This window comes from Bos mutus, chromosome 2 (genome assembly GCF_027580195.1).
Source record: "Bos mutus isolate GX-2022 chromosome 2, NWIPB_WYAK_1.1, whole genome shotgun sequence".
NCBI lineage: Eukaryota > Metazoa > Chordata > Mammalia > Artiodactyla > Bovidae > Bos > Bos mutus.
The window spans coordinates 23,934,697-23,960,983 of NC_091618.1; the positions used below are offsets into that span (position 1 = coordinate 23,934,697).

At 39.4% G+C, this 26,287-nt stretch overlaps 1 protein-coding gene across 1 annotated transcript in view; it reads left to right on the forward strand.

Moving 5' to 3' along the window:
* AP1S3 (adaptor related protein complex 1 subunit sigma 3) overlaps positions 1–26,287 on the forward strand; it is a 67,716-nt gene that overhangs the window by 23,658 nt on the left and 17,771 nt on the right. The window contains exon 2 of the mRNA XM_070385922.1: positions 24,347–24,525. Coding sequence (XP_070242023.1) covers positions 24,347–24,525 — 179 coding nt within the window. The remainder of the gene's footprint in view (positions 1–24,346; positions 24,526–26,287) is intronic.

The window sequence follows — 26,287 nt, forward strand, 5'->3', positions numbered from 1 at the left end:
AGAATGACTACTATTTTTTTTACAATCAGAAAATAAGTATTGGTGAAGATGTGGATAAATTGGAACTCTTGTGTACTGCTTAGAGGAATGTAAAATGATGTGGCTGCTATGAAAATAGTATGATGGTTCCTCAAAATATTAAACATAGAATTACCATATTATTAACCAATTCTGTTTCTGAGTGTGTACCCCAAAGAATTGAAAGCAGAGACTTGAAGAGATATTTGTATACTGTCTTCATAACAACATTATTCACAAATGGCCTAAAGGGGAAAGCAACCCAGGTGTCCATCCGTGGATGAATGGATAAGATGGACTATTTATATGTAGTGGAATGTTATTCAGACTTAAAAAGGAAGGAAATTCTGACATGTTTCAACATGGGTGAACCTTGAAGACATTACGTGAAGTAAAAGAAGCCAGTCACAAAAATTATAGTACTGTGTAATTTCATTTTTAAGAAATACCTAGAGTGGTCAAATCCATAGAGACATAAAGTAGAATGGTGTTTGCTAGGGGTTAGGGAAAGAAAGAGTGAGGAGGTATTGTTTAATGAGTGCAGAATTTCCTTTGCGGAAGATGAAAAAAGTTCTAGAGCTGGATGGTGGTGATGGTTCCACAACATTATGGGTGCCTTTAATAATACTGAACTGTTCACTGAAAAATGGTTACAATGACAATTTTCCATGTGTTTTTTTTACATAAAAGTTTAAAAAAACCTTAACAATGGAGCCAAAATTTAAACCACAGTAAAAAGATAATGTACTTCTGGAAAGAATATTGCAGTCAATGGGTCTGTAAGGGAGGGATCTTAAAGGGTTTTAGGATTTAATTATCACGAGTTTGTACCCATCACTAAGGATTTGTTGAATGTTTCTGTAAAGTATATATATAAATTTTTAATTCAGGACCACATCTTTGCATTTAGGCAAGTAGGCATTACATTACATGATGTGCTGTTTCAAGAAAGGAAAAAAATACTGCTTCTTTGGGTCAGGTGCAAACTTAAGAGTAGTGCATGGGATTGGGGTGGGGTCAGGTATCATTTATTTTTCCCTCTGTCATAAATTAAGCTATTTAACCTAAATTTTCACTGCTCCAGCTGCATTTTGCTTTGGTCAAAAGACAACTGTGTTTGTCAACAGCTTAACAGCTTTGTGACTTTGGGCTGAGGCATTTTCTATAAAACTGACTACCTATTAGATTCTGTCCAAAATTCTATCCTGTTTTAGCCTTCTGTGAACTCTCCTGTCTATTACTTTGGGATTTTAAATAAATACACAGATTTTAAAAATATTGCTCTCTGCTCATGATCCATATAGATCTTTTCTAATTTACATAAAAAAAATTCCTCCAAGTTTCATTTTGAATGAACTATAGGAAACCCTGTGGACTCAGTTATTAGCCCTGACTTGAGAAAGGCCATGGTTGAAGATGTAAAGGTCTCCTGATTTTAGAAGGTGTTCTGTTACATCATTCTCAGTATTACTGATAGAAGCATTATTGGGAAAGCTGTTATGCAGCCCTTGATGCTAGAGCTGATGAAGTCAGTTATTCACTCATTCTGCACCTAGTGGACATGGCTGCTGTTCTGTGACTTGAAGGAAACATAGGAAAAATTCTAAGAAGAACAGAAAGGGACGGATGATGACAAAGGCTTGGATCCTCATACTGAATTTAGTGGCTTGTAAATTAAAACTTAAGTTCTTCCAGGAAAACAAAAAAGTAAGATGGCTACCTCTAGTAATGGCTTTAAGAAAACCCTTAAATTTCATCCTCACCTACAGCTTCAGGGGTCCTTAGGTAGAGGCTTGTTTTCTGCTTTTGTACCTTGGTAATTCTTACAATCTTAAGTGCTCAGCCCAGTCTACTTTTGTGTTGTCAGGACATTTCTTTTGGCCATTATTTTGTTTTCTGATTGTTTATTATCTCTGCCTTATTTTCTGGGAGGAGGGTAATGTTGAATATTTTGGAAGAACAGATATTAGGTAGCCAGTCAGAAAGTTAAATGTTCATTTCTTTATTTGAAATTCAACTAAATGTTAAGTCCCCATGGCAGTTACTTTATGACTGTTAGCCTTACCAATAAATGGGCCAAGGGAGATTTTTTTTTTGACTTTGCTGTGATGGATCATTACATCTTTTTTTTCTTTTTATAATTACATTTACAGGAAGGAAAATTCATAGTGTTTTCATGTTGCTTTTAGTGTATTGTCCTAGAATTATCTATCATAGATTGACACCAAATGTACTTGTATGCTTTATTTCCAGAAAAAGTTAATCCCACCGGCAAAATCTATTAAATGTGACACAGAGATGGATTTAGACATAGTTCAAAACCCATCAGTATTCTAAATGTTAATCTTCTAAATTCTTACAGTTTCATTGTAAGTTAATTAGGTAATTACATTTTACGTGTTATGTTTTCTTTTTTGGTATTATGGAACTACTATTAAGTAAATCTGTGCTTTGGCTTCACACAAGAATTGATTTGCCAAGGAACTGCATCCATTCATTCAGATGGTATTTCTTGAGGACCTCAGTTCAGTTCAGTCACTCAGTCATGTCCAATTCTTTGCCACCCCATGGACTGCAGCATGTCAGGCTTCCCTGTCCATCACCAACTCCCGGAGTTTACTCAGACTCACGTCCATTGAGTTGGTGATGCCATCCGACCATCATATCCTCTGTCATCCCCTTCTCCTCCTGCCTTCAATCTTTCCCAGCATCAGGGTCTTTTCCAATGAGTCAGTTCTTCCCATCAGGTGGGCAGAGTATTGGAGTTTCAGCTTTAGCATAAGTCCTTCCAATGAATATTCAGGACTGATCTCCTTTAGGATGGACTGGTTGGATCTCCTTGCAGTCCAAGGGACTCTCATGAGTCTTCTCCAGCACCACAGTTCAAAAGCATCAGTTCTTTGGAGCTCAGCTTCCTTTATAGCCCAACTCTCACGTACATACATGGCTACTGGAAAAACCATAGCCTTGACTAGATGGACCTTTGTTAGCAAAGTAATATCTCTGCTTTTTAATATGATGTCTAGGTTGGTCATAGTTTTTCTTCCAAGGAGCAAGTGTCTTCTAATTTCATGACTGCAGTCACCATCTGCAGTGATTTTGGAGCCCAAGAAAATAAAGTCTCTCACTGTTTCCATTGTTTCCCCATCTATTTGCCATGAAGTGATGGGACCAGATGCCGTGATCTCATAGTTTTCTGAATGTTGAGTTTTAAGGCAGCTTTTTCACTCTCCTATTTTACTTTCATCAGGAGGCTCTTTAGTTGTTCTTCACTTTCTGCCATAAGGGTGGTATGGCATATCTCAGATATCTGCATATCTGAAGTTATTGATATTTCTCCCAGCAATCTTGAGGACCTACTATGTGCTATTCCAGAACCTACTATGTACTATTCCAGAACCTTCTGGTGTTGAGAGAGCTACTATATTCTATATTTTCCTAGGAATAACTTAAATTTTAAAAAATTTTGACTAATACATAATTATTATAGAAAAATTGGGAAAAAATGTAGAAACATAAAGAAGAAAATAAAAACTACCTGAAATGATGCCTTTGGAAAATCGTTGCAATGTTGTTTATACTATTACTTTTTTCTTCAAATATTATAAAAAGTAAACATGAGCAATATTTCAGCATATATATATAAATATTTGCATTTATTTTGAGTACTGAAAGTATAAAGTTAACTTTCAAAAGTAAGAAAAGTAAAAGGGAGAATCTAAATGATATAAAATGATATGCAGTAAAATGATATAAAAACAGCTGAGTGATATAAATGGTATAAGCATACTCAGTTAAATAATATGAAAATAAACATATGGAAAAAGAATTCTTCATTTATGTGAAAAACTGAAATATGACTATGAATTTCACAAGCTATGCATTTTGCCTTTACTGGTGTGGTTACCAGGGGATTATCTGGGTTATTTGGGTTTGGCACTGTCAGCAGTGAAAGCATTCGCTCAGTTGGAACCTGTCTGGTTTCTTTTTAACTTGGCAGGCATACCTGCTAGAGAGCTGTGCAGTTTTTCTAGTGTTTATACTCAAGTCTGTCTTTATTTTTATTTCTTTAGAACTTAAAAGTTTGACATTCTTTCTCTGTCTCTCATTTGGTAAAATCTCTACTTAGTACAGAACCAACTCGCCTGGAACCTGGATTCTATACTCGATCAGTCAGTGTTAGGAATGGAGATTTCTGGTCTACTCGGAGTAGTGAAGGCACAGAAGGTATTCAAATTTAATCTCAGATTCATCATCACTTGTAAAAGTTTGGAAAAAAATAATAAATTGTTGTGTGTACTACTTGGGGAAAATAAAGCAAAAGACACAAAAATTCTCTAAGGTGTCGAAACTAAATAGGTTGAGGTATAGCCTGTGAGAAACCAAAATACATTTTCTTAGAAATATAAGTGGTCAGATGTGGTTCTGAATGACAATGAGGTATTAGCCTATACTTGTTAAAGTAATTTGGAATGGTATTGGATACACATCTAAAAGTATCTAGTGAATCACTTACCAAGCAGAATGAATTCTGAGACTAATTTTGTCTTGACACCAGAAATCTAGCACTGGATATTGTAAATATAAAGGTACAATATTCAGAATTGTTTTGGAAGACTGTCCATCAACATAATGGTAAAACTGTAATGGTAACTGTTTCCTACTTCCTATGCCCCACTGATGGGTTTAAAGGCTTCTGTTCAACATTGGCCTTTTCTTTGCTGGCCATCAGAGGTCTTTCTGTACTTGTTTCTCCAGGAATGTTTTCTCACAGGTTTGTTTTCCTTGGCTTATTGTTGTACATGTATGAGCTTAAATCCTGAATAATTTCAGCTGTTAGTTTAAGGTGGTTTTCAACTAACTAGAAATGGAGTGTTCATTCTCTACAGCACTGCTGCAAAATTAAGTCTTCTCCTTATTCAGTATTCAAGATGGACATACAAGCACAATTTTCAGATTTTACCATTAATATCCTTCCTTTCGAAACTCACCTTCTTTTCATTTCCTTCAGAAGATTCTAGTCTTTTCCAGCTTCTCCTAGTTTGGAATTAGTGACCTGGAAAACTGGAGGAAAAGGGATTATGGTACTGGCAAGCAGGCATGCTCACTTGAAAGTGCATTGTGGAGATAATTAGTGGTTCCATCTCTGTGTTGACAGCAGAGATCTGCAGCCGCTAATTTGGATGTGTGCACCCACTAATTTGGATTTGGGATGTGTGCCTAGCCACTGGCTACTCTGTCATGCCAGAGTCATGGGTGGAACCTAAATTAGGAGCATGAATCTAGGCATCAATTGGGAGATTCTCTGTGTCTAGCTTTACCTGGCTTGTGTCACACATTGTTTTTTTGTTAAAGGGCCATTATCCAGCCTATGGAAAAGGGAAGATGCAGGGTGGGTTGGGAAAAAAATTCAACATTCTACTTGAGTTTGAATAGATATCCTTACACTACACATTTGTGCGGTCCATTCCACCTTTCAAAAGTCAGGAAAATTTTGCTCATTCTAAAGTATTTTTTGGATACTTAATTTTCACACCAAAGATAATCAGTGACCTGCCATCCTGGGACTTTTAAGAACAATTTTCCTTGAGTCTATTCTATTACCTTTACCCTCATGCTTAGGTGCCATGCTTTTAGGATAGAACTCATTAATTATTGTATGAAGTAAAAACATTTACATATGGAATTCTGTGCAGTAACATTTAGTGACACTATAAACTTGCACCACAGTCTGTAATTTTTGCCTCCTCTTGATCTTCTTGGATGTAAATTAAAAAGCATAACTGGTTGCATTTAGCTTTGAATAAAGGTTTAACTTTCTGAAAGAGGAAGACTGATGAATGAATTTATGACCTGTTCAAAGATAGAAGATCTTGGAGTTTGGTTGGATTGTCTTCACTGAGAACTAGTGGTTTACAAAGAGAAAAACCTTGACTGCTGATAGATGTGTTTGTTTGCATTTGACAGTATCATTGCAGTTTAAAGTTACTCTAAATGGGGTTCAAGCAGTCATAGAAAATGGTTTGTCTGAACTATCAACTGATATAGAAATTTTAACTGATGGAAATGTTTAGACTTTAACAAAATTTAAGTAGATTGCAGTAATTGGAAAACTATCTTACTTTGATTCCATCTTATACTGGTTTATATAGCCAAGGATGTAGATGCTTATTTATTGCAGTTTCATCTGTAAAAATGCTTAGTTGTTCAAATATATTTCTGGATTATGTAGTGTGCAGAAAGATTTTTTGTTTTGTTGTTTTTTAGAACTGTGATGGCGGAGAGGACTCAAAACTTCAGAAAAAATGCTTCTTACCTAAACTAGTGATGGTACTCAACAGTTTACCTGACACTGGGTTTCAAAGAATAAAATAGTTTGCCTTTGTTGCATTTGAGATTAGTGTGGTTTGGGGCTAAAATTGTGTAAGTGGTACTGTTTTTTAACTAGTTTGCATATTGCCTAAGAATGTAATTTGTAGTTTTAGAAATTGCTTTTAAAAAATAGGATTCATTAATGGGAATCAGAAAGGGAAAATTACCATTAGTAATTTTTACATTGTGTTTTATGAGAAAATACTTTTATTTGTTTATGTTAAAAACTTTGAAATGGTTAAAACAATCTAGAAAATAAATCACTATTTTTTTTTTTTTTTACATGTTAATGTTAATTAGGTTACAGCCTGGATGGGAGGGGAGAGTGGAAACGTGTATATATGGCTGAGTCCCTTCACTATTCACCTGAAATTATCACAGCATTCTTAATCAGCTATACCCAATACAAAATAAAAATTTCAAAAAAAATAATATTAATTGGGACCGTCTGTATAAACATCTGGGCTTCCCTGATAGCTCAGTTGGTAAAGAATCCTCTTGCAGTGAAGGAGACCCCAGTTCGATTCCTGGGTCAGGAAGATCCTCTGGAGAGGGATAGGCTACCCACTCCAGTAATCTTGGGCTTCCCTTGTGACTTAGCTGGTAAAGAATCTGCCTGCAATGTGGGAGACCTGGGTTTGATCCCTGGGCTGAGAAGATCCCCTGGAGAAGGGAAAGGCCAGTATTCTGGCCTGGGGAATTCCATGGACTATACAGTCCATGGGGTCACAAAGAGTCAGACACAACTGAGTGACTTTCACCCACTCACATATAAGCATCACAGATTACATGGTTTATTATTGGGATGTGGTTCATTATTGTAAAATTCTGAGATACTCCCAGTCGACATAGTGTTATTATTTTTTTTCCTGAGTTATTTTGAAATGCTCTTCTAACGTGAATCCAGAATTTTAAAAGAAATAGATACACAGCACAAGGGCTGTAACTAACGCTATCTTGCTGTCCAACTCAGACAGCATGCTAGGCCTCCCTGCCCTTCACCTACTCCTGGAGTTTCCTCAACTCATGCCCACTGAGTTGTTGATGCCATCCAACCATTTCATTCTCTGTCACCCTTTTATCCTCCTGCCCTGAATCTTTCCCAGCCTCAGGGTCTTTTCCAATGAGTCTGCTCTTCATATCAGGTGGCCAAAAGTATTGGAGCCTTAGCTTCAGCATCAGTCCTTCCAGTGAATATTCAGGGTTGATTTCCTTTACGATTGACTGGTTTGATCTCCTCATAGTCCAGGGGGCCCTCAAGAGTCTTCTCCAACATCACTGTTGAAAAGCATCAGTTCTTTAGTGCTCAGCCTTTATGCTCCAGTTTTCACTACTGGAAAAACCATGGCTTTGACTATACAGACCTTTGTCATCAAAATGATGTCTCTGCTTTTTAATATGCTGTCTAGGTTTGTCACAGCTTTTCTAGATATTCAGGAAATACTTGCTGAATTAATACATGAAAAAAGGAGAGAAAGGAAGAAAGGTAAAATTCTATGCATTTTCAGTAAGAAAGCAAGCCCAGCAGGCACAGCTGTACCTTCTTTCTCTCCTTTCATGACATTCTTCTCTCTACCTCTAGAAACAGGGACTTCCTTGCCAATACAGGCACTGTTTTAGTTATCACCTCAAAAGAAATAACGGCCTTTTCTCTCAGTAATGTTGTAGACCCTTGACAGAGCTCTAAGGGAGTTTTTTCCAAGTTCAAGGTCCTCACTGCTCCCCATTTATATGAGAAGCGATAAGGGCCCATGTTTGATCTAACTTAACTGCATAGATAGGTTCAGATGATCTTTTTCTGCTAGCGAGAAGCTTCCAGTATAATAAACTTCTCTTAATACTTTCTTCACTTACTTTGATGTCACTGCTGTGATATGTTTAGTAGTAGAGTGACTCAGAGTGATTCAGTGGTAAAGGCATTATTATCTTCGGTTGAATGTTTATTTCTCTTATTTTAATTTCTATAAGCACAGGCCTTTTGACCTTACCTGCTCATTTTAAAAGTTGTTCCAGAAAAAAAAGTAGCTTCCCAGGTGGCTCTAGTGGTAAAGAATTTACCTGCCAGTGCAAGAGATGAAAGAGGCAGGAGATCAATCCCTGGGTTGGGAAGATCCCCTGGAGTAGGAAGTACAGCCACTCCAGTATTCTTGCCAGGAAAATTCCACAGACAGAGGAGCCTGGTGAGCTGCAGTCCATAGGACTGCAGAGAGTCAGACAGAACTAAGCACAAACACAGAGACACAAAGAAAAAAATTTGTTACAGAAGCGTTGGTATCAGATAGGGCAGGGAGAGCTTCAGGGTCTACCTTCTGGTCACGAAGATGGTCGATACCATATTGACTTCAAAAGCGGGCAGATCCAGCCTCACTGGTGCCAGTGTCTGTATCTTTGCTGTCTTCTCACGGGGTGATGTTGCAGAGCAATTTAAAAAGTGGGTATCAAAGATATATATATATATCTCCACATAATATAGGCAAAGATGAATACAGAGAGATAGAATCAGGAAAGGAATATGTCTATATTATATAGATACTGTCTTAAAAAATAATATAACTACTGTAAAAATCTTTATACCAATACATTTTTTTTACTTAAAAAAAAAAAGTGGGCTCTAGAATGAAAACCCAACTTTGGAACCTTCTTGCTGCTTAACCCAAAGCAAGGTACATGACTCTGTTGGACCTCGGTTTCCTTATCAATCAAGTGAGGGTAATAATAGTATCTACATCTTACAGTTTTAATGAAGGGTAAATGAGGTGATGTGATGTGCTTAGTGTGGTGCTGGCACATTTTTCAACATGTTAGTCATTATAAGTGGGTCTCTGGCATTAGTATAAGATTTGAACATCATTATTTACATAAAAAAAAAAAGTAGTGGTTTTAGCTTTGCTGGATAAAAGTGGTTTTAAGGTGCCAAGTGCAAAGAGCCTTGGGCTGAGGAGGTGGTTTTTAACACTGCTTCTTCTTAACTATGCAACTGAGGGTCCAGTCACCGGCAATCTGTGTTAAAATGAGATTTGTACCAAATCACCTCTGTTATCCTTCCTAATGTTACTACATTACTTCCTGATGTCATTTTGTGAGTCTAGGAATGAGTGGTGGTTTCATTTTAAATACCTCACTGGGATAGACACTGAATAAATATTTGCTAAGCTGATTGGAATCTGCTGACTTTATCTCTGGAATATAGACAATTTGGTTTTATGATTTTGAATTGTAACTGACATGGGAAACAATGGTGGTGATTTGAGGGTTGTTTTTTTTTTTTTAAGACGTAAAATTAAAAGCCAGAGACAAGTTTTGTACTAGGGCTATTGGTAGAAAGTATCACACACTGAGTGGCTTAAATGATAGAAATGGATAGTTTCAGTTTTGGAGGCTGAAAGTACAAAATCAAGGTTTCAATAGGGCTGGTTGCTCCTGGGGATTCTGAGACATTGGGGCTTCTCTCGCAGCTCCCGGCGCTTTGCTGCCAAGCTTCTGTGTTCCTTGGCCTCTGCTGCATCGCCTCACTCTCCGCCTTTATCTTTACACAGTGTTCTTTCCGTATGCATATCTTGTCCAAATTTCCCTTTTTTATTATTTTTTGGCCATGTGGTGTGGCATGTGGGATCTTGGTTTCCTGACCAGGGATCGAACCCATGCCCATTGCAGTGGAAGCGCAGAGCCTTAACCACTTTACTGTCGTGGAAGTCTCCAAATTTCCCTTTTTTGTAATGAAACCTATCATATTGATAGGTTAGGGGCCCACCCTGCTCTCGTATGATCTTAACTTACTATTACGTCTTCAGTGACCAAGGTCCCATTCTGGGGTACTGGAGTTAGGACTTTAGCATATGAATCTTAGGGTGAGGCAAATCCAGCCCCTCACAGGCTGCTTGTCCTGTCCTTTTCATATAACTAACCATCTCTCCATCCTCCTTTCCTCATAAACTGTATTGTGAGATGCAGGTGGATGGATAACAATTTTATTTATTTATTTCTAACACCAAAACCATTTTGTTTTGGGGTGTAGCCGATTAACAATGTTGTGGTAGTTTCAGGTGAACAGCAAAGGGACTCAGCCACACGTATACATGTATCCATTCTCCCCCAAACTCCCCTCCCATCCAGGCTGGCACATAACATTGAGCAGAGGTCCATGTACTATACAGTAGGTCCTTGTTGGTTATCTATTTTAAATATAGCAGTGTGTACATGACCTTCCCACAGTCCTTAATATCCTTTCCCCCCAGCAACCATAAGTTCCTTTTCTAAGTCATAACAGACAATTTTAGGAGCATCTTTAAAGCTTTACATAAATGACTGCTAGCTAATTCTCAGCAGTTGAACTTTTAATATGTGGATTACTCATGACTTTTATTTCCATCTTATTTCCTTCTTTTTATTTTTTCTCTTACCGTTCCTCTTACTCTCCTCTTCCTCTTTCCTCCTCACCCAATTCACCTAATTTTCCTTTTTCACTGAACATTTCACTATAAATAGATAGTTCCACCACCAGATGGTGTGCAAGAATTGAGAAAGGATTTGAAACACACTGGCCAGTGTAACAGCTTTTCAACATTTTATCTCAGGAAGAAGGTTGACATAATAAGCCAAAAATGAGGTTGTGTAGATTTTGCTTCTCTATATACACTTTTTCTCTTCCTGTATTTGTGGAAACAGAACCTGAGCTGGAAATCTTGAGGGCAAAAAAAAAAAAAAATCTTGGTGAGTAAGAGTTCATAGGTCACTGATCTGAGAAGAGTTTCAACAATAATATTAGACTGAAAGGTGGAAGCCGGCTCTGAGGTCTGAGGTCTACTTCCTCAAATAGATTCTAAAACCACAAAAAAGGGAAATCAGCCCACGAGTGCCATAGGCTTCCCAGGTAGCTCAGTGGTAACGAATCTGCCTGCCAATGCAGGAGCTGCAGGAGACTCAGGTTTGATCCCTGGATTGGGAAAATCCCCTGGAGAAGGAAATGGCAACCCATTCCAGTGTTCTTGCCTGGGAAATCCTATGGACAGAGGAGCTTGGTGGGCCACAGTCCATGGGGTTACAAAGACTAGGATATGACTGAGTGACTGAGCATGCACATTGAGTGCAATAAAGCTATAAATGGCATTCATGAAGTGAGGGGCTTCAACTGTCACCTAATTCAGCAGTTTCAAATGAGGCCTGCAGCCCAAATGCAGCTCATGACCACAGCCACTCACAATGTGCTTGGTTTGACTTGCACAGGTTTTGTTGCCATTATCCCTATTAATTGCCAATATTAAAATAATCCCAGTATTTCACATAATCGTCTAGGTTTCAGGCTTCTTTTGGGGAAAAAAAAATTTGAAGACCTGGCAATACTGGCTGAATGTTTTTCTTGGCAAAACCTTACTATGGCTGAGTTGAAGCTGTCCCTTCAGTTGGAACTTGTGATTTCCAGTTTGATTTTGTGTCTTCATTCTCCTGTTGAATTACACTGAACTTTCACCCTTGTTGAAAATATTGCCTGCCTCTGCCCAGCCCATGAAAGGTATTTGGATACCTGACCCAGCTCTCCTGTTTCTTAGATGAAGAGATGAGGCTCAGAGAGGGGAGCTGGCAGCTGATTCAGTGCCATACCTGTCCTCGATTTCCCCCATGAAAGAGAAACTGGTGGTTAAAGAGTGAGTGTGACCCACCAGAGACAAGTGATGTGGTTCAAGCAAAGAGTCAGGAGGGAAGGTGAAAGCGTGACTTGCTCTTACTCAACTATAGAAAAAGAAACTGGAGCCACATGCACACACAAGTGAAAAAATGAGGAACCCCAAGTAAACACCTTACAGGGAACTTGGAGAGAATTCATAAATACATGATCAGAACACCACTGGTCAGGTATCAAAAGGAAGAAAGGAACTCTAAAGAACTTACACATTTGGGCTGTCTATGGAAGAAATTCATTGTTTAAGCATTAGGAAGGCGATTGATGAGCCTGGGTGATTGAGAAGGCAAGATAGAGAGTTATCCATTAATTAATATTATCCAAAGAAACAGCAGACTGCCTTTCTGGGTACCTACGAAATGACTGTCACAGACACTTTCCATCAGAACATGGGAAAAGTGATGGAGGAGATGTGGAATGATTCCAAAGGCAGAAGTAGGGAGTTTTTTGCTTGCCTCAGTGAAGATAAATGGGACTGTAAGTGGGTGGGGCTGACTCCCCATGATTCCTTAGCCATAGCAAGTATTTACTGAGAGCTTACTCTGTGCTAAGCTCCTCACTAAAAGATAGTATCCTCTAACATTACTGATGTCATTTACTGTTGTCATCCCTGGTTCGTAGATGAAGAGACTGAGAAACAGAGAGATCAGGTAACTTTTACAAATGATGGAACTGGGATGCAAATACAAACTCTCAAGCTGCCTATCACCAGAATCTTCCCACTTAACAACCAACCTGCTTTACTGCCCCTGGCCCTGGCCAAGGTTGTGACCTGGCCTAGTGATAAATACCCCTCATGTCCTGAGTCTAATTTGAGTTGTGTTGTTGAGTCGCTAAGTTGTGTCTGACTCTTTGTGATCCCGTGGACTGAGGCACACCAAGCTTCCCTGTCCCTCTCTCCCAGAGTTTGCTCAAACTCATGTTCACTGACTCAGTGATGCCATCCCACCATCCCATCCTCTGTCACCCCCTACTCTCCTTGCCCTCAGTCTTTCCCAGCATCAGGGTCTTTTCCAGTGAGTCAGCTTCCACATCAGGTGGCCAAAGTATTGGAGCTTCAGCTTCAGCATCAGTCCTTCCAATGAATATTCAGTGTTAATTTCCTTTAGGATTGACTGGTTTGATCTCTTGCTGCTCAAGGGACTCTCAATAGTCTCCTCTGGCACCACCGTTCAAAAGCACCAATTTTTTGGCACTCAACCTTCTTTATGGCCCAACCTTCACATCTGTACATTACTGCTGGATGTGAGAGTTGACCTAGTGGTAAATGTGGGCTTCTCTGGTGGTTCAGTGCTAAAGAATCCACCTGCCAATGCAGAAGACATGAGTTTGACCCCTGGGTCAGGAAGATCCCCTAAAAGAAAATGAAAAACCCACTCCAGTATTCTTGCCTGAAAAATCCCAGAGGACATTTTGACCACGGGGTCGCAAAGAGTCAGACATGAATGAGTGACTGAGCACAAACATGTACACACAGTGGTAAATGCACAGCATGTCCTGGATCAAGTCTGAAACAATGGTGGAGGTAACACAGTTTTGACTAGATGGCATATAATGAGTTTGATAAAACTATAAAATTTAAATTTCCAGGGAATTCCCTGGTGGTCCAGTGGTTATGATTTGGTACTTTCATGGATAGGGGGCTTTGATCCCTGGTCAGGTAACTAAGATCTTGCAAGTTCTGTGACATGGCCCAAGCAAACAAACAAACCACTTCCAGCATGCAACTAGTTAGTTTCAAAGGGTCACTAAGGTAGAAAACTGGCCAGTTGTCAATGAACCTTTGTCCTAAAAACATGGGTATCTGACTTCTGGGAAACTTTGGTCTGACACATCTTCTTTTTCTACCTGGAGTGTGCTGGTAAAATAAAGGTAGATCAGTTCAGTTCAGTCGCTCAGTCGTGTCCTACTCTTTGCGACCCCGTGGACTGCAGCACGCCAGGCTTCCCTGTCCATCACCAACTCCCGGAGTTTACTCAAACTCATGTCCATTGAGTCGGTGATGCCATCCAACCATCTCATCCTCTGTCATTCCCTCCTCTCACCTTCAATCTTTCCCAGCATCAGGGTCTTTTCAAATAAGTCAGCTCTTCCCATCAGATGGCCAAAGTATTGGAATTTCAGCTTCAACATCAATCCTTCCAATGAATATTCAGGACTGATTTCCTTTAGGATGGACTGGTGGGATCTCCTTGCAGTCAAAGAACTCTCAAGAGTCTTCTCCAACACCACAGTTCAAAGGCATCAGTTCTTCAATGCTCAGCTTTCTTTATAGTCCAGCTCTCACATCCATACATGACTACTGGAAAAACCATAGCCTTGACTAGACGGATCTTTGTTGGCAAAGTAATGTCTCTACTTTTTAATATGCTGTCTAGGTTGGTCATAATTTTCCTTCCAGGGAGTAAGTGTCTTTTAATTTCATGGCCGCAGTCACCATCTGCAGTGATTTTGGAGCCCCTCAAAAATAAAGTCTGCCACGGTTTCCTTTATTTCCCCATCTATTTACCATGAAGTGATGGGACTAGATGCCATGATCTTAGTTTTCTGAATGTTGAATTTTAAGCCAACTTTTTCACTCTCCTCTTTCACTTTCAAGAGACTCTCTAGTTCTTCACTCTCTGCCTAAGAGTGTGCATTCTGCATATCTGAGGTTACTGATATTTCTCCCGGCAATCTTGATTACAGCTTGTGCTTCATCCAGCCAAGGTAGATCACTGGTAATTTGCTTTACCTTTTTACCAAGAAGGCAGCTTGGTTTGTGGAAGAGAGAACTGGAGCTCAATGAGAAAGTGAGTAAATGAGGCTGATGAAGAAGCAGTGGATAGTCTGTCTTTCTATTTTCTGGAAACCCCTCCAATAGATCAAAGGGAGATGCCTGAGAGGCAGCAGTCCTAGGGGGTTGGTCTTGTCATATTTAGAGAAGGCTTAGAGGAAGGAAATCGGGGCTAGTTGTTTTGTTTTAATTTATTTGGCCTCGTCAGGTCTTAGTTGCAGCATGCAGAATCTTCTTTGCCTCACGTGGGATCTTACGCTGTGGCTCACGGACTCTCTAGTTGTGGTGTGCAGGCTCCAGAGCATGGCTCAGTAGTTGCACTCGGGCTTAGTTGCTCCATGGCAGGTGGGATCTTAGTTCCCTGACTAGAGATTGAACCCATGTCCATTGCAACAGAAGGCAGATTCTCAACCACTGGCCACCAGGAAAGTCCCCAGGCACATTGTTAAAAGGATCATTCTTACTTGCAGATATAAAGTTGGGCCCTGAAGAAATGAGTGCCCAGACCAGTCGTGTGTAACATTTGTGTAACTGATCTAGCAGAGAGAACAGAGCAGCTGGAGCTCTTGGTGTATAAATGCTATTAAACTCTTCTGGCCAGAGAACTATTAAATCGGTCAGGATAAGCGGCCAGAAGATTGGGCAAAAAGCAAGCGATAGTTCAGTTTACTGAATCTGGAGAAATATCATCCCAGTTTCAAGCTCATGATGCTCAACAAAACCCCAAACCACAGTGTTCTCCAGCCCTTGTAGAAAACTCAGTTCCCTACTCAGAATATTAAGACAGAGCTAGTTGCCATTTGGCAAAATTCAACAGTTCCACCTATATTTACTGAGTCCTTGTTATGAGCAAAATGTGGAGTTAAACATCATTCAGGAAAAAAAAATGCAAAATGGTAAGAGAACTGAGAAACCGATAGTATGAAAAGAAGCTTCAGAAGAGAATGTCTTTGCTCCACAGAGAAAAGCTTGGGGTGGGGGTGTGTGTGTGTATAGGGAATTGTTAGTACATGAAGAATAGCACAGAATCTCCAAAAAATTTCGTCTGTCCTCTCTTTTTAAAAATTATGTTAGAAGGACTTTCCTGGTGGTTCAGTGGTTAAGAATCCACCTTCAAATGTGGGGGATGTGGGTTTGATCCCTGGTCCTGGAAGATTGTGCATGCTGTGGGGCAACTAAGCCCCTGTGCCACAACTCGAGAGCCTGTGAGCCACTGCAGCTAAGACCCAAGGCAAGCCCCAAATAAATAAATATAAAAAATATATTAAAAAGTTGTATTAGGAAGAGTAGCATTCTGGTCAAATGTTATGTGCTTGAAGTAAAATCAGGACGTAGAATATATTATTCCACCTGGAAGCTAGTAAACTAATGGCACTCTTACTCATGAGGTTGAAAAATAAAACTGCATCAGATAAAATCAAATGAAAGCTCATAAATGATAGTTACAACAGTTAATATATTTATGGATGTTTCCCCTCAAGTTTAGAGTTTAATATTGGGAGAGGGGAAGATATCCCAGAATATGTTTTTAATGTCACTGTTAAATATATGTAATCTACCATCCCTTATTTATTGATTTTTAATTCCATTAAACATTTTAAATATAGATAATATATGTGCATATTTTAAAATCTACTTGGGTAGATCTACTTTATAATGAAACACAGCAACTCTTCTTCTTTGCTATGTTCTTCTCCTAGAGGAATTAGTTTCAATAATTGCAGCCTTTCCTTTGGTGACAACCCACTCCAGTATTCTTGCCTGAAAAACTCCATGGACAGAGGAGCCTGGTATAGTCCATGGGGTTGCAAAGAGACACGACTGAGCAACCAAGCAGTTTGGGTATTTCCATCTATATTTCTAAATAATATGCTTATGCTGGCATTTTCCCACTCATAATTCTTTACATTATCTCCTGACTAATGGTAGCTGAGCATGTACTTCTCTTCTGCTCACACACATACGTTCTCATTTCTCTTTCTCCCAAAGTAGTTTTAAAAACTAAGATTATGATTTCTTGCTTGTATCATTTCTTTTTCTGAAGTTGTTAAGTATGTTTTCCACTGTCTGGTTTTCTATATAGCTATCATTATTTTTCCCCCCAGTCATCTGACAGATCTTAGATATTTTTTTCCAACTATAAAAAGGAATGAAATGATCTATAAATTCTATCACTCCCTTCCCCACCTCTTCCTCCAGCCTCCCCCACTTCCATCCGAAATGGTTGCTTTCTTGATCTGGTATGTGGCTGTCGTTCTGGTCTTTCCTTTCACCACCATTTTGCCTTGGGGTCCCTGTACTCTAGGTTCTTGTTGTTCAGTCGCCCAGTCATGTCCCACTCTTTTCAACCTCATGGACGGCAGCACTCCAGGCTTCCCAGTCCCTCACCGTCTCCCGGAGTTTGCCCAAGTTCATGTCCATTGCATCGGTGATGCCATTCAGCCATCGCATCCTCTGATGCCTCAAGAATACTGGAGTGGGTTGCTATACCCTCTTCCAGGGGATCTTCCTGACTCAGGGATCAAACCTATGTCTCTTATGGGTCCTGCATTGGCAGGCAGGCTCTTTACCACTGTGCCACCTGGGAAGCCCGTACTCTAGGTAACCATATCTAACTCTCTCCTACACTTTGCTGAGAGACATCTTCCAGTGGCTTCTTAAGGAAGATATTTGTTGTTGAGTTCTCAGTTGTGTTTGACTCTTTTGCAACTCCATGGACTGTAGCCTGCCAGGTTCTTCTGTCCATGGGGTTTCCCAGGAAAAGATACTGTTAGTGAATCGCCATTTTCTTATCCAGGGGATCTTCCCTACCCAAGGATGGAACCTGTGTCTCCTGCATTGGCAGGCAGATTTCTTTACCACTGAGCTGCCAGGGAAGCTGGATGCAAATTTCTTCTTTATTTTTCTCTTCATTTTTAGTCTATGCAAGGGTGAAAAGTCAAAGGTCTCTTCCTCTCTTTCACTGAGTTGATAATTTGGTTGGATGTAGACATCTAGTCTTCCAACAGCTGCAGGTGAGGAGTCCTATGCTCTTTGATTGCTTATCTGTTGAGTGTGAACTTTTTGTCCTCCTGGAATCTCTTAAGCTATTCTCCTTATCATAAGAGTTCTTTCATGCAATGTCCTTTTAAAATTCTTTGTGCTGGGCACATGATGAGCCTATCTAATCTGACATCTCATCTTGTTAGACCTAGGACAGTTTTTGAATTCTTTCTTTGATATTTTCTCCTATTATCTCTGTTTTAGCTCTCTGAATTTTGCACCTTCTGGGTTGACTCCTCAATAGTTTTGTCTTTTCCTCGAATTTTCCTTCTGTTTTTCTGTTTGTTCTTATTTCTCGGAGAGTCCTTTGGCTTTATTTTGGTTATCGTACTTTTTAATTCACAAGAGTTTTTTTTTCTTGTCTCTTTTCCTCCATAGAACCCTGCTTTTGTTTTACTGATCTAGGAACTCCATCTTCTTTGAACTCTCTGAGCATACTCATGTCTGTGTGTGTGTGTGTAACAGTTTGTCCTGTTCCGTGCTTTCTTACTGTATCCACTACTTACTTTTTTTTTCTATTTTTTCTTTTCAGTCTCTTTCTTTGACATTAGAGACTATTCTCAGATGTCAGGAAATCCTTGGTCTCTACTCATATTTAAAAGTGGGTGCTAAGATGCTAATGGGCTTCCCTCATAGCTCAGTCAGTAAAGAATCTGCCTGCAATGTGGGAGACCCGGCTTCAATTCCTGGGTTGGGAGATCTCCTGGAGAAGGAAATGGCAAGCCACCCCAGTATTCTTGCCTGGAAAACCCCATGGACAGAGGAGCCTGGCGAGCTCCAGTCCATGGGGTCACAAGAGTCGGACACGACTGAGCGACTAAACCACCACCACGAGATGCTAATAGACAGTTCTGGGGGCATAGTCAGGTGGCCCGGGAGGCTCTGTTGTTAGTACCTAGAGATCTTTTCTCTGCCATTAAGTGTCTTCAGGGAGGAATCATTCAGTTTCCTAATTAATAATGAGCTTTTTTATACTACAGGGTTTGGTGGTAGAGGCAAGGAACATGGTTCTCACTTGATGAAGATGTATATATAGCTTTGCAGCTCTGAATTATGTTTAAGATCCAGGAGGGTTGCAGATGTCTGTAAATATTTCTTTTTGTGGACTTACTTGTGTAAGTCCCCTGAGAGGTAACGTAAGCCTTAAGTAAAGAAGAAGTGTGTGTGTGCATGCGCATGTGCTCAGTTGTATCCAACTCTTCGTGACCCCATGGAGCCTGCCAGACTCTTCTGTCCATTAAGTTTTCCAGGCAAAAATTCTGGAGTGGGTTGCCATCCTCCAGAGGATCTTCCTGACCCAGGAATTGAACCTGCATTTTCTCCATTGGCAGGCAGATTCTTGACCACTCGGCCACCTGGGAAGAAATATGGCTTTGCACAAATTTGAGCTTCTCAGGTTGGGTAAGTCAAGCCTTGTTGGCATTGCCAGCTGCTTGCTACCCGTTACTGACTGGGGGCCAGAGGAAGCTGAGCCAAGAGTTGCCCCCGCTGCCTGGACTCCACTTAATTTCTGTACCCTTGAGTAAAGCAGCTGGGAACTTACTGTGGGGTGTGTGTATATGCATGTGTGCTGTGTGCGTACACATGCATGAGTGTTCTCACTTAACTGTAATCCCCCAGGAACGCCACAGGTCATCCATGCCAACCACTCTGTAGGTAGACCTTTAGCCAGTGTCCCTGTTTTTAGAACTTTGCGGGGCCATGGTACCCCCAAGTGCTGCTCTCAGGCTTTCTCTGCTTTCCTCTTTGGAATCTACCTCTTAAGCTACAATTTTCCTTAATTTGCCAAGTTAGTTATTAGTCTTCTATCTCCTTCCATCTTCCAAAGAATTGTTGAAATCTCTTGGCTGCTATCACATCTCCTGCCATTCTCCTGGCCTTTGAGGGTTAATGTATTAAAGAAATTTTGCTATTGTCATTTTAGTGGCATTTTGGGAGATAGAAGAGGTAAGGGCTTCCCTGGTAGCTTAGTCTGTAAAAAATCCACCTGCAGTGCAAGAGACCCAGGTTTGATCCCTTTGTCTGGAAGATCCCCTGGAGAAATGCCTACCCACTCCAGTATTCTTACCTAGAGAATCCCATGGACAGAGGAGGCTGGTGGGATACCGTCCATGGGGTCACAAGAGTTAGACACGACTTAGTGACTAAACCACCAACCACCACCAGAGGATATTAAGGCCTGTGGTTTAATTCAATATGTTTACTTTTTTTTTTTTAGACTCTTTGTCATGATTAAAAGCTGTTCAAGGTAAAGAAGATAAAGATGTTTTATGTTGTAGGTTCATGGTGCACATAGCAGGTACTCAGTAAATATGTATTGAGTAAATAAATAATCTGTACTTTAAGGTCTCTGAAATACAATTAATTTAGCTGCCAATGTGATTTCCTCTCAAATCATCTCAGGTTAACCTTGAATGAGGGAGGGAGATCTTGATGAAGCCAGATGCCTACCAGAGGCCAGAGCAGTTGGCCCAGATATAAGAAGTCAGCCTTGCTCATCACACTGCATTGGATTTTAGGGTTATTTCTGGAGTTGGCATTTCCCAAAAGAGGATTACCAGTCAGCCTCTCATTACTCCCTTCTCAGCAATGTTATTGAAACAAAATGCCTGGGTGTTGTTTTCTGAAGTCAGATGAAGTTTGTTCATGACGTCAACTTGAATTTAAGTCGACTCTGAGTATATTAGAAAAAAAAAACTTTCCAATTGCCTTTTTTTTTCATACTCTTTAAGCTAATGCTAATCAAAAATGGTATTTGATTAATCTCTTGAAACGTATTATCCAAATATGCTTTGAATGACTAAGTAGATAAATTGGATAACATTAATTGCTGCTGCTGCTGCTGCCGCTAAGTCGCCTCAGTCGTATCCGACTCTGTGCGACCCCATAGACGGCAGCCCACCAGGCTCCCCCGTCCCTGGGATTCTCCAGACAAGAACACTGGAGTGGGTTGCCATTTCCTCCTCCAATGCATGAAAGTGAAAAGTGAAAGTGAAGTCGCTCAGTCGTGTCCGACTCTTAGCGACCCCATGGACTGCAGCCCACCAGGCTCCTCTGTCCATGGGATTTTCTAGGCAAGAGTACTGGAGTGGGGTGCCATCGCTTTCTCCGACATTAATTGCTAGAGGCAATGAACTTCCGTGAGTCACTACAATTCGTTCCACCAGTTTTCTCATGCTACTTTGGTCAGTTTGAGATGTTAACAGATACCAGACACCACAACACAAGCTAATTTTTCCTCAGAGCAGAACCTGAGAGAATGAAATCTTTCAACACTGTTTTAATCAATGCAATGATTGGATAAACTTGAATCTATTTGTTGCTTCTTTTGAATCTGAAACGCATTTTTATATTTAAAATGACTTCATGAATGTGGGTATTATGTTCTTGATCATCGTTTCTCTTTGAATTCATTGTTAGAATGAAAAAGAGTTCTTTGTTTATTTTCTACCTTGTTGATCCCTTTAAGAAGGCAGGCACTTGATCTTGAGAGAAGGTTGTAAGAGAACTAGAAAGTAATCCACAATTAAACTCAGCAATAATTCCAGCTTCTCACTGGAACTTTGGGCATTGATCTGAGCTCTTTAAATTAAAAGTGACATTTATCTGTGAAGCAGTCCTGGAGGAATTGTAACTGATAGTTTTGAAATCTGGTAATAGAACCAATAAGAAGACATGAAACCAGGTAATTTCTTCTGGAAGGAAAAGACTCCAGATACACTTTAAAGCCTGTCTTCAAATATATGGAGAATTACTTATTATTTCAAGGATAGTGATATATTGTCTTTTAATATGCTCTGTGGATAAAATCAGGGAAAATCGGTTTAAATTGTAACAGAAGAGATTTAGGTTACATGGGAAGAAGAAAATGTTCTGACAGAAAATGCAAAGTCAACACCCAGAAAATATGTGAATTTCATTTCTCTAGCAAAGATCTGACCATTCACTTGAAATAGGATTGAATAGTCTTATCTACTGGTGATAATCCAAAGCTGAACCTTGTTCTCAAGATCCTGAGGTTTTATTATTCTATTCCCATTCAATTTTGTACTTTTAGAATGTCACTTTTATGATGATCTCTTCTTAGAAGTTAAAAATATCTTTCTCTCAATATGATTCTTAGAAAGTAGTAGTAGTTTCATTATGGAATTATCTATACCTGCACTGATAGTGAAATGGGTGTTTAAGAAAATGCTGTGTTCTAACTAGATGCTTAAAATTCCAGACTGAGGGTGATTTTTCTTAAAATGTCTAGATGAGCAGGACTTTATAACTTGCTTTCTATTCATTTTCTAGGTCTTTGTTTTTCAAGACCTTGTTATAAGGTCTTGTTTTTTTTCCAAGAAAGAATATAACTTATTAAGAAGACCTCAAATTCTATAAGTTGGGGGTAGGGGATGCCCTGAAGAAAGAGCCTGGTTTCTTTTGATCTTCAGGTATCTCCACCTGCTGAGTTTGTATGACATATGACATATGCTGTGACATTCAGAGCCAAATCTCTTTAATAAAAAGAGTTGAATATTTGTAAAGTTTGAGAATTTTAATTATTTTCGTTCCTAGTATATATCATTCCCTCCATGACACAATTAGCCTCAATAATGAATTTTATTTTGTAAAAAACAAAAACTGCAAAATAAATTATGATTCTGGAATTGATCTTTTCATACTGTAGACTGAGAAAACTTAATCTCTTATAAAATGAAGATTATATCATCTGAAAATTTCTGAAAAACAAATCTTTGATACCCGCCAGGTTCCACAGTACGTTTCTACATATCACAGTGTCTTCTATTCATTTAAAACTTTTAAAATTCACTGAAATGGGAACATGCATTTCAAATACACATTTTGAAACTTAATTGAAAATAAAATCAGGCTTCTCCCTAATGTGGTCAACACTATCTAAATTGTTAAATATTTATTGTGATGCCAAAGATAATTTGATTCTAAATGTCTCAGCCAAATAATCCTCAAAGAACTTACATTTGAAACTTAGTTTGAGAAAGGTGCCAAGAACACCCAATGGAGAAAGGACAGTTTCTTTAGTAAATGGTTAGGAAAACTAACATCCACATACAGAAGAATGAAATTGGACCCTCTTCTCACTTCACATACAACAACCAACTTAGAATGGTCTTAAAAGTCTTAAATGTAAGGCCTGAAACTGTTAAACTGTAAAACTACTAGAAGAAAACATACAGAAAATATTTCTTGACAGTGACATTGGTTTGGCCAATGATATTTTGGATATGACTCTAAAAGCATAGGCAACAGAGGCAAAAATAGACAAATGGGATTGCATCAAACTCTGTACAAAGCCTCTGCACAGCAAATGAGACAACAAAGTAAAGAGACAACTTATGGGATGGAAGAAAATCTTTACAAATCGTACATCTGTTAAGAGGTTAATACCTCCAATCTGCAAGGAATTCAAACCAGTCAATAGCAAGGAAAAAATAACCTGATTAAAAAATGGGCAGAGGACTTGAAGAGACATACTTCCAAAGGAGATATGTAGATGTCCACTAGGTATATGAAAAGATGCTCAATATCACTAATCATTAGGGAAATGTCAATCAAAAGAACAATGAGATATCACCTTATACCTGTTAGAATGTCTGTTATCAAAATGACAAGAGATGAGAAGTGTTGGTGAGGGTGTGAAGAAAGGGGAGCCCTTGCACACAGCTGGTGGGAATGTCCATAGGTACAGCCATCATGAAAAATAGTGTGGAGGTCCTAGAGTATGATAGTTACTTCTAGGTATAGTTCTGAGGGAAATGCCACATCTGGCTATGTTTGTAATGGAAAGGCGATCAGTTTCTCAAAGAGGTAACTGCACCCCCATGTTCCTTGCAGCATTATTGACAGTAGCCCAAATATGGAATCAACCTGTGTCCATTGTCAAATGAATGGGTAAAGAAAGTATGGTGTGTGTATATGCATACATACATACATATACATACAATGGAATATTATTCTGCCTTGCAAAAGAAGAAAATCCTGTAATTTGTAACAACATGGGTGAACCTAGAAGACATCATGTTAAGTGAAATAAGCCAGGCACAGAAAGACAGATACTGCATGGGGTTACTTATATGTGGAATCTAGAAACATCAAACTCATAGAAGCAGAGAGTAGAACAGTAGTTGCAAGGATTGGGGAGGTGGGAGAAATGGAGAGATGATATATCTCTATAATGAGTTTGTGACTCATAAAATGAATTAAGAGAAACTATCTCTCTCCTGTAGTATAAATAAGCTATGTTTGCACTGTATACATTTCTTTGTTCTTTTTGGGTTAAATGTCATTTCCAGATGGGATAGTTTTCATACTGTAAATATTTTTCCTCTTTTCCAACTTATAATCCTTTGAAAACCCTGCTGCTTAATTTTAATATCTATGGTAGAATGATTTATCTGTCCAAATTCCATTTATTTTCTGTCCTTTATTTGTTCTAGATACATTTCATATTGCTCTTCAGTCGACAAGGGAAGTTACGGCTGCAGAAATGGTACACTACTCTCCCTGACAAGGAAAGGAAAAAGATCACGCGCGAAATTGTTCAGATTATTCTTTCCCGTGGTCAGAGAACAAGCAGTTTTGTTGACTGGAAGGAGCTAAAACTTGTTTATAAAAGGTGTGAGTAACTTTTTGAGAACTGAATTTCTCATTACTGTTTGGTTTGTTTAATCCTAAGCATTTTAGATTGCAACACCAATTCCATCATTTACTGTAACCGTTGAAGGCTGAAGCCCAAATGTTTGTACCAGTAGACTAAACAGAAGAGAACTCTCACTTATTGAATGGTTTTCCATGTACTAGGATGGATTCTAGATACTTATTTAAGATAATTTATGTGTTGATAAGGTATGCATACATTCAAGAAATATCTTCTGGGCATCTGTTATATTTCCAACACTATTCCAATGACTGTAGATGCAGTAGAGAATGACAGAGCATTCCTGGTCTCTTGGAACATATTCACCTATTAAGTAAACAAAACAGTTTCAGTTAGTAACATGCTATAGAAAAAAAGGTTAATGCAGAAGAAAGATGAGAAGCTCTTTGTTATTCACATTTGCAGATGAGGAAACTGAAGTTACAGAAAATTTAAGTAAGTAATCTAATTAATCCCCAGTTGCAATAATTCAATGGTAACTGGCAGAAAAATCCAGATTTTTTTTTCTGACTTTAAAGCCTTTATATCTTCTCATTGCTGCACCTGGTTGCCATGGCATGACCATACTAGAAAGGGACCTCAATTTCTAGATCAGGAAACTGAGGCCTTGAGAGGTTAAGTTATTTGCCCATAAAGACCCAGATAACTGATGCCTAAGCCAGGATCAGAACATAATTGATCTGACCCTGCAGAAGCAAAATGCACATTAGAAGGGCTCTCATAAGGGATGTTTACAAAATCAGAAGGGGAAAGACAAGGGTAACATTGAAGGCTATATTTAATGGAGTAAATTACCAGTAAGTGCCTGGGCAAAGCTTTTTCTGCTGGGCCCTGTGTCAAAGCTTCTCATATGAGCATCATGAGAGATGTAAGTGAAGGCACCTTACAGTAATAAGCATCCCAGGGATGGAAAGGCAAAAGGGAATACTTGCTTCTCTCTGCCTGCTGGTTTTTACAACTTTGGGTTCCGTTGTGATTTAAACTGTTACATGAAGAATAGACTTCAGCAGTTTCCTCAACAGCTACTGTGTACAGCTACTGGATGAACAACAGTGAACAAGGCAGACTCAGTACTTGCCTTTGGGAAGCCACTGATTTGGTCGGAGAGAGACAGGCCATGAAACACAGAGTGAATGGTGCTAGACACTCTTTGGGGGAAGGGGAGGCACAGCAATGCATGACAGGGGCATCCAAGGCAAGGACATCCACGCTCAGAGCTACAGGAGAAGTAGGAGTGAGCCCCATGAATGGGGAGGGGAGGAGTATTCTAGGCAGAAGAAACACACATGGGAGGGAGGACCTGACAAGCTGAGGATGGGATATACTGTAGTACAGTGTGAGGTGAGAGGGTGGGCAATGTGGGCCCCTGGGCCCCTTGGTCAGGGGTTTGGACTTTAGACAGGACAACTCACCATCCAAAGAAGCATGAACAGACCCGGTTAAAGGACTCTGTCCCCTGATCACAGCACCTCAAGGTACAGTTTCGTTGAGGATCTTTCACATAATGAACAGAAATGATCCAGTCACCACCGTGTTTTTTCTATATGCTGCTTTACATTTTGGGAGGGTATCGAATGTGGTGAATGATGTTTCCCTTTTGAATGTGAACAGGGAGACTGCCTGGAGAGGAGGAGGTAACTGCATATTCATAGGAAAAACCATCGTCAGGTTGTATAATGTGTCATCCTATTTTACGTTATCTTTTTTTTTTTTCCTTTTC